This window comes from Harpia harpyja, chromosome 22 (genome assembly GCF_026419915.1).
Source record: "Harpia harpyja isolate bHarHar1 chromosome 22, bHarHar1 primary haplotype, whole genome shotgun sequence".
Taxonomy (NCBI): domain Eukaryota; kingdom Metazoa; phylum Chordata; class Aves; order Accipitriformes; family Accipitridae; genus Harpia; species Harpia harpyja.
This window is the reverse complement of record NC_068961.1, coordinates 19684057-19693442: the sequence shown is the minus strand read 5'-3', so window position 1 is coordinate 19693442 and position 9386 is coordinate 19684057. Positions and strand designations below refer to the sequence as shown.

General features: G+C 48.8%; 1 protein-coding gene across 2 annotated transcripts in view; it reads left to right on the top strand.

Moving 5' to 3' along the window:
- Nucleotides 1-242: 242 nt before the first annotated feature.
- PROZ (protein Z, vitamin K dependent plasma glycoprotein) overlaps nt 243-9386 on the top strand; it is a 19970-nt gene continuing 10826 nt past the window's right edge. The window contains exon 1 of one of the 2 annotated variants that reach the window (XM_052773553.1): nt 243-386. Coding sequence is in view for 1 of the 2 variants with exons in the window: in XM_052773552.1 (XP_052629512.1) it covers nt 5575-5641 (67 nt within the window). In the remaining variant the exon portion in view is untranslated. Of the gene's footprint in view, nt 387-5484; nt 5642-9386 lie in introns of those variants that run through there. The other variant, XM_052773552.1, reaches the window with a different exon arrangement.

Genomic DNA, 9386 nt, shown 5'->3' with positions numbered 1-9386 from the left:
GCCCTCAAAGAGCTGCCAGTTATAGCTGAGAAACACAGCATAAGATGTAAAGTAATAGTGGTCTACCTAAAGTTGACAGCTTACCATTTTTTAAATAATGATGGTTACAACTGTTGTTATTACTAAGGCCTTTGACAGGAATTGCACAGAATTTCCCCAAATGGTGGGGTGTTTGACTAATGTTTGCAAGCGAGGTTTTATGAGCTGCTTGTGCTTTTATGAATTTGTAATCTGCCTCTACATTTGTCTCCTTTGCAGTCATACCAAATGCATGCAAGGTCAGCAGTGGGAACTGTGAGTAGTTCTGCAAAACCGAAGATGAAGGAGCCGTATGTTCCTGTGCTGCTGGCTATGCCCTGAGCAATGACAACAAAACCTGCGTTCCTGTAGGTACGAAGCCACGCTTAAAGTTCATTCTATGGGACACACATCCCATCTTCACCACGTTTGGGAAGTGCTGGTGTGTTGCACTGCCACATAGTAGCCTAAAGAATAATGTTAACTGTTCACGCCTTTCACATGGCTTGCCTGAGTTGTTGCCAACAAATCTAGAAAGATCTTAGCTAAAGGTCATAATTTAAGTAACACCAAATTGTGCAACTGTGAGCAATGTGCGGTAGCAAAAATAGCTCATGGAAGTGTTCTGTGCAAGTGGGTGCATTCTCAGAGGGGACTGCAAAACCCGTGTCCCAGCAGGTATGAAGCCATGAGAAAATGGTGATTACATCGGGGCTCAGATTCCTCTTCTCTCACAGACTGAAACAGGTCGTTCATGCTTCAGGAGATTTTGTTAAAAAGGAACAGGTTTGATTTATCATTGGGGAAAATTGGTGTCTATTTTCAAGGCCTCTGGGATGTGCTGAACACACAGATCCAAACAAGTAGGAACCCCAGAAACTTCTCCCTTTACAATATACACTTCACAAGGACTCATTATAATTTCAGTGGTAGTGACATAATGTGATTGTTGTATCTCACTTGTTTCCCCTCAAATATCACCTGTTCCATCCTGCCTTTCTGTTTTCTTCTAAAAGCAGGTTTTCTGCAGTTAACATATAGTAGCCTAAATACATGAATAAATACTGACATTGAATTTAAATCCATTGGTTTTGCCTGCATTCAAAGTGAATATTAGCAACTATTAATCTTAATCTATTCTTCTGTCTGTCTGATATTTGTTATAATGCCCTTTGTAATTTAATACCAAATTGCTGTCATGAGCTTATAATTCCTAACATAGAATACTTTGCTTTGTTTCCCAATTACAAAAGATTTAATAACAGCAGGTACACAAAAATACTGGAAGATGTTTAACTTTTAAATACTTTGAAAGTGCTGAACCCATTAGCCCACTTGCTCAAAATGGGTATGTTTTAGACATGGAAAATTATTTTCTTTTTTCAATCATTCTGGTCCTTTTGCATTTGCAAAGTTTTTGTTAATGTCTTGAAAAATCTAGCAGAGCCATCCCTGCATATCTAATTTGATTGCAAAAGGCTGCTGTCAAGGAGTTTTCCTTGAACTGTTAAGGAAGTTTTCTCTTGTTTTCATGAAGAATTGATTCTCTGAAAGTGACCTGCAAACCATTTTCCTCCCTCCTGCTAAATCCGTTGCAGAGGATGTGTCTGGCTGGTCACAGGAACACCTTAAATCACAACATCTGGACACAGCAGCAGGGATGCTGCCCTACGACCTCAGGGGAGAGAATCAGGAAACAGCATTAAAAAGTCTGAATTCCAGCTAAACTCCAAACACTTTCTTATCCCATAGGCAGGGACACCTTCCACCAGACCAGGTTGCTCCAAGCCCCATCCGACCTGGCCTTGACCACTGCCAGGGCTGGGGCAGATGTCAGAGTAGTTCCAAGGTGGCTTTTGTTTCCGCTGTCAGGAGACTTGCACAACCTTGTGGCTAGGCTCAAGTCCTTGTTGTGGGTGCAGCATGGGAGAGCATCAGAACTCCCTGGGGTTACATTCCTCCCCCCTGCTCGCTCCCCCAGGATTTCCTGCAATCTGTAACCAAACCAGAAGGACAGTGCTGATCCTGCTCCAAAACGGCTGCAAGTTCCTCCAGCTTTTAGAAACGGTGACGCACTTTGGCTTTGGCAAGAAAAGCTTTTTCTTTTCCTGCAGGTAGGAAACAGAAGTGGCTGATGACAGTCCAGCTGTTTAGCTGAATTATAACCCATTTTAACTGCACTAAGCATTAAGCCTTTGCAGAGGACGTGCTTCCTCTCTGCTGGCCGGGCAAAGTTCAGCTGACACTTTTGTAGCTTCTGTACACACACAGACCTGTGCTGCTTATAAGCATCCATGCTGATAACCGTGCTTTGTACAAGGAGACTGTACGTCGGCATGGAAACAGGATCAGCTTGTGTCACTCATTAGGTCTTGACCAAGACTACACATGCCCACAGTCACCTGTTTTGGACCAGCTGGTGTCTAGTCGGGGCTGAGGGATGCACTCCCATTTTATTGTTCCTAAACAGTTGTCTACAAGGGAGCGTTTCTTCTTTAAGGTGAAAATGCTCTCCCTTGTTCCTGAATCTGCTGCTTCCCCTTTCATATTCCCTATGCAAAGAATAGCCTAAAGCTCCACAGCCTATTTGTCCCCAAAATCAGCCCTCTGACAAAGGAATTACTGAGTTAAGCCACAGTAAAGCCTGGACTCTGCCCTCTCCATCTCTTTGGAGCTGACAGCGATTGCTGTGATTTACCTGCAGCTTCTCCAGGGCTCTTCCCTATGGGGAGGGACAGACCAGCTGGGCAGGGGGTGGCTGGTCCCGATCCCCTCCTCTGCCTCAGGAGAAGGGATGAGGCTTTGGCGAGCCATCGATACTCGGGGCACAGGGCAGTTTTCGTCTTCAGTTTGTCTGGCGGGAGACAAGTGACCTGCATGGAAATTGATGGCGTGGAGGACAAGGAGGTGGCTTGCTGTAGCCATGGGAGGTTTAGCACAGGTGGCTCAGAGCAGAGGGGCTTGCAGGGGCCCAGAGTTCAGCTTTTCCAGGTCACTAACCACCGACTTACTTACACATCTCTACGCACATCAGAGAAAACACATCCTTCTGCTTTCTTCTGCCCCCAGGGCTGTGGTCTGGCAATGGGCTCACAGGACCAGGGCAGGGGGCACGGTGCAAAGCAACACCGGAGGGGTCTGCTCCTCATGGCCCCCATGCCCGTCCCTCCTCCTCCTCCCAGCACTGCAGCAGCAAGCAGCTGTGGGCTTCCCCTTATCCCAGGGCTCCCAGCAAGCCGTTGAGGGCTGATGCAAAAAGAAGAGGCTGCAGAGAGAGCAGAGGAGAGGCTGGAGCTGCTCCGGTGAGCCTGAACCTCCTGCCACGGGGTGGGCGAACCACAGCCCACTTCACCTTGAACCATCTCCAGCGTCCACGACGCACAACTAAGCGCTGTGCCCATGTGCCGCTCGGCGGGAGGACACCCCCAGGGAGAAACGTGTCTGCAAGCCCAGCCGTCGGCTTTCAATATTTGCTTAGTGCGGGGGTGATGTTTTCTGGAAAATAATTGCTATCCCCTTTTGCTAGCTGAGGGGTGCAGCACAAAGCGGGTGGCATTGGCACGTCCCCATCATGTCCCCATCACTGCCCGGGCAGCTGGTCTGCAAACCCGCTCCCCACCGGCTTGCCACGCTGCTGGGAGGGCTTCCACGGGAACCAGTTGCTGAAGCAGGACCAACTAACCCAGTTACTCCGTCCTGAGGAACTGCAGATTTCGTATCTGACACCACGTGCAGGCTTCACGCTGGGAAGAGTCACCCGTCAAGCAGGAGGCAATCCTTAAGCGGGGCTGCAGGAAATAGGGGTGCGGGACTCCCTAATAAAACACGTCTCCATGCGCTTACTGAGGTAATTAAAGGAATGGAAAAGAAATCCCAGTAACTCTTCATAAAGAAAGATGGGAGGAAAGGACTGCCCTTTTAAAACCCTCTCTTTAGGCAACTTTCCGTAGTAATATGAAAATTAAAATGTAAAGCCTGTTGCATTGATATCAATACAGAAAAAGCAAAGTCAGCGCCATAACATATTGAATACACTGTGTCCCGTTCCCAAGGACGCAGCTGCTCAGTCAAGAAGTACTTTTTTTAAACAAGACAGTAAGAAAAAAATGACTAGGTAAACTAAGATCTGGTGAGAATACAGCTTCTGAAGCTCTGTGTTGTTAATATTAACCTAATTTGAATACCTACAAGAGTTCTTTAATTGACATAGGTTTGCAAAATATAAACAGCTTGTTTTAAAAAGAAATAAATCTGCAGATCGCATTTTTGTGCTGGGTTCTGCAAAGTCCTGTGCTGACATCAAGTGGTGACATATTTTTCATGCCGAAGGGAGCCGGACTTGCTGTACTGCATATGCTCATTTATTAAAGCAAGCTTGACACACAGTTAACGAAGGAGGATGGGAAGCTATATTAATTAGTTCTGCAGAAATATCAAGGAGGGAAAAATAAATACGTAAGGTTATGAACTGGCTGTGAACAAAATCAAGCTTGATATTAGAAGGGTTTTAGCTCCGAGTGAACTTCTGGAACAACATCCCTGCGGAGACTGTGCAGGAAAACCCTCCCACAATGCAGTTTTAATGCGGCAGTTAATTATTTGCTGAAGGCATTAGGGTCCATGATGTGAGCTGTAACATCAGCCCTGGGTTGGCAGGGACTGACCTTGGTGAGGCACGTGGTTTTCTTCACTCGCCTGCCTTGCTACTCACTGAAGCTGGTTTTAAAAGCTGCAATTGACGGGAAGTGAAATTTTATTTGGGGCTTTAACCATGAATACTCAGATCAATTATACTTTGTTAACAGAACTACATGCTCAAATAATAGCTGGGAATTAATGACATGAAAACACAAAATGGTCTCTATGTTTCTAACTCAGATAAAAAAACAACCACTTTCCCTTTTACCGGTTGTTGCTCTGACTGTAGAAATAGTTTCCTGCTCTTCCCAGGAGCCGGCCTATGCTGGGAGCCAAAAAAACCTCCCTGCAGCACCATTGCCATTGCACGCCAATGGGTTTATCCTTCCTCTCGTCCTGGGCCGGGCAGGAGGGCTGCGGCGGCTGCTGGCTGCATGGCACAGCAACCCGGGTTGCTCCAGAAGCGGATGGGATTTGACCAGCACAGCTAAGCCTTGGCAGATGTTTTGGGACAGTGTATGAAAGAGCCACGCTGGAAAATTGATCTCTGTAGTCATCATCCGGCTTGTGCTTTGGTACGGTACAAAGAACTGCCCATCTCTCCCCGTTTTGTGTTACGGTAAGTGAAGGCTGGGGGCTGGGAGGAACACCCCAGTCTCGGAGCATCTCTCAGCAAACCTGCTCCACCTTCAGCCAACGCACCAAGAGAAGGAGCACTGCTGCACCGCTAAGCCGGGGGGGGGTTTGAGTTGGTTTTTTTTCTCCCCCCCACGTGTTGACACTGAGGCCAGGCTTTGCCCTTGGCGGTTTTGTTTTCTCATGAGCAGCTGGACTTTAAACTCCAACATCTCTCGTGCAGCCATTTCCCCAAGAGCTGCGGGGAGGCAGGCAGGCGGCCATTGGGCTCAGAGGGTAACAATGGCAAGGTGCTCTTGGAAAATATTGTTTCTTCTCTCTGCCCTTTTCCTCCAGACAGAGCAGACAGGTATGGCCTTTGTTTTGTTGCGGCTTTGATTCTGATTTGGGCTACTGCTCCTCTAAAAACACCAGTAATTTTGTACCTTGTATTGTGTTTACTTTGTAGCACGGGGTGCCATCACTGAGAACTGTCTGTCCCTTATTTTCCTTACATTTCTGCTGTTTATTTCATATAGCTAAGTAAAAACTGTGGTAAGTTACTGAGGCAATGTAATGTTGAAGTACCATCATTCACACCAGGGTAATATTTTGTCTTTTCTTATCATTCTTAAAGAGTGCCCCAGATACTAAAGAGAATTTTGATTTATATTTCTAGTTGCTGCTGAAATAAAGAAAGTCCTATGAAAGAGGCTGAGATGCATGCTTGTTATAGCTTGAAGAAATTTATGTTTCTGTATTAATCCTCCATGGTTTGTCAAAAATAATGAGGAGGAGCTAGGCAAGGAAGAAAAAGATGGTGATCGCTTAGGAAGGTCAAAACGCCCCTGGCAGCAGCAGAAGTGCACTGCCAGTCATGCTGGACGCATCGGAACCGCTGCACAGCAGAAATGTGCACCGAGGTGCCAGATAACACTTTAAAATGCAAAACAGAGTCGTGAAGCTTTTTTTTATTATCACATGCAGGCCTGTTGCTTAGCGGATATCCTTCAAAAGTGTAACTACACATTTGTACGCAGTTTCAGAATAATGTTGTTATAGCTGTCACTTTTTCCATTTCTAATATTATCGATTATTTCAACCTTTGTGCCTAGCAGTGCTGGGCCCCCAAACACTGTACAAAATACAAAAAAAAAAACCAAAACCCACAACATTCCCTGCCCCACTGGGTTTACTTTCCAAGCACAGGAGAACAGGGCGGTTTGCGCGGGCAGGGCTGCAGCTCTCCCCTGGTCCCAGCTGGAGAAGGCTGCTCAAGCGGTGGGCATCAGCCCCGAGGGGAGACCCAGGTATGGTCACCACTCGGGGGAAAGCCGTTGTTAGGAAAAATGTGGCGAGGCGGACAGGGCTGCCGTGTAAACGTGCGGCTGTCCGGCTGCGGGGAGTGCCTGAGGCTGTCACTGGTGACGGAGGGCAGCGGGGACGCCTCTCGTGTGGGGTGTGAGCGGGCGGACGATCCGCTCAGCCTGGTGGCAGAGCTGAAGGAGGCAGTGGAAAGGCTGAGGAGTATCACGGAGTGTGAGCGGGAGATGGATCGGTGGGCCCGCACCCTGCCAGCCCTGAGGCAGGGGCAGCAGACGGAGGCTCCGCAAGAAGCGGAGGTTCCCCTGCCCTCCTGCCACCAGGCAGGAGGGGACCTGAGAGATGGAGGGGAATGGAGCCAGGTCCCTGCTCGGGGAGGCAGGCGAGTCCCCTCCCAGTCTCCCTCACCTTCCCAGTTGCCCCTACGCAACAGGTATGGGGCTCTGGGACTTGAGGACCAGGTCAATGAAGATCAGGGTGTAGGTGAAGCCCTATCCAGGGAGGTGCCTAGGCTCAGTCGGGCAGCCCCACGCATTCTCACAGCCTCTGAAAAAAGAAAAAGGAGGGTAATTGTCGTAGGCGACTCCCTTCTGAGGGGGACAGAGGGCCCGATATGCAGACCTGACCCATCCCACAGGGAAGTCTGCTGCCTCCCTGGGGCCCGGGTAAAAGACATTACCAGGGAGCTCCCGGGTCTGGTTCGGACCTCTGATTATTACCCATTGCTGGTTGTGCAGGTTGGCAGTGATGAGACTGCAGAGAGAAATCCAAAGGCAATCAAAAGGGACTTCAGGGCACTGGGATGATTAGTGGAAGGATCGGGAGCACAGGTAGTGTTTTCCTCAATCCCTTCAGTGGCAGGGAAATACACTGAAAGGAACAGGAAAACACACCTGGTTAATGCGTGGCTCAGAGGCTGGTGCCGTCGGTGGAATATGGGGTTTTTTGATCATGGGGAGGTTTACACGGCACCAGGCTTGCTAGCGACAGATGGTATCCAGCTGTCTCAAAGGAGTAAAAGAATCCTCGCTCGTGAGATGGCAGGGCTCATAGAAAGAGCTTTAAACTAGGTTTGAAGGGGGCAAGGGATAAGACTAGGTGCACCAGAGATGAGCCTGGGGGCGGCGTGCCGATGTTAGGGGTGGATTCGATAACCCAGCTCAAATGCATCTATGCCAATGCACGCAGCACGGGCAATAAACAGGAGAAGCTGGAAGCCATCGTGCAGCAGGATAGATATGACTTAGTCGCCATCATGGAAACACGGTGGGACGACTCCCGTGACTGGAGTGCTGCAATGGATGGCTATAAGCTCTTCAGAAGGGATAGGCAACGTAGAAGCGCTGGTGGGGTGGCTCTCTATGTTAGGGAGGGTTTGGACTGTACAGAGCTACACGATTGTGATGACGAGGTGGAGTGCTTATGGGAGAGGATGAGAGGGAAAGCCAATAAGACAGATATTGTGCTGGGAGTCTGTTATAGACCGCCTGACCAGGCTGAAGAGACGGATGAATCGTTCTACAAGCGGCTGGCAGTAGTCTCAGAATCGTGTGCCCTTGTTCTCGTGGGGGACTTGAACTTTCCGGGCGTCTGCTGGAAATACAAGACAGCAGAGAGTAAACAATCTAGGAGATTCCTGGAGTGTGTGGAAGATAGATAACTTCTTGACACAGCCGGTGGGTGAGCCAACCAGGGGAGGAGCCTTACTAGATCTGTTGTTTACGAACAGGGAAGGACTGGTGGGAGGTGTGATGGTCGGAGGCCGTCTTGGGCTTAGTGACCATGAAGTGGTAGAATTCTCAATTCTTGGTGAGGCAAGGAAGGGGGTTAGCAAAACCACCGCTATGGACTTCCAGAGGGCTAACTTTGGCCTCTTCGAGGCACTGGTTGCGAAAGTCCCTTGGGAGACGGTCCTGAAGGGCAAAGGGGTCCAGGAGGGATGGACATTCTTTAAGAAGGAAATCTTAATGGCTCAGGACCGGTCTATTCCCACGTGCTGCAAGTCAAAGCGCCGAGGAAAACAACTGGCCTGGCTGAACGGGGAGCTTTTGCTAGGAGTCAAGAAAAAAAGGAGAGTTTATCATCTCTGGAAGAAAGGGTGGGCAACTTGGGAGGAGTACAGGGATCTTGTTAGGTCATAGAGAGAGGAAATTAGAAAGGCAAAAGCTCAGCTAGAACTAAATCTGGCCACTATTGTAAGGGACAAAAAAAAATGTTTTTAGAAATATGTTAAGAGTAAAAAGAATCCCAAGGAGAATATCTATCCTTTAATGGATACAGGGAACGTAGCCACCAGAGATGAGGAAAAGGTTGAGGTACTTAATGCCTTCTTTGCCTCAGTCTTTAATAGGGAGACCAGTTACCTTCAGGGTAGTCTGCCCCCTGAGCTGGAAGGCGAGGATGAAGAGCAGAACATACCCCCCCCTTAATCCAGGAGGAATTAGTTAGGGACCTGCTACGCCGTCTGGACACTCACAAATCCATGGGACCTGATGGGATCCATCCAAGAGTACTGAGGGAACTGGCAGAGGTCCTTGCCAAGCCACTCTCCATCATCTGTCAGCGTTCCTGGTCAACAGGGGAGGTCCCAGAGGACTGGAGGCTTGCCAATGTGACTCCCATTTATAAGAAGGGTCGGAGGGAGGATCCGGGGAACTACAGGCCTGTCAGCCTGACCTCGGTACCGGGAAAGATTATGGAACGGTTTGTCTTGAGAGCACTCACACGGCAGCTCCAGGATAAGAAGGGGATCAGGCCCAGTCAGCATGGGTTTACGAAAGGCAGGTCCTGCT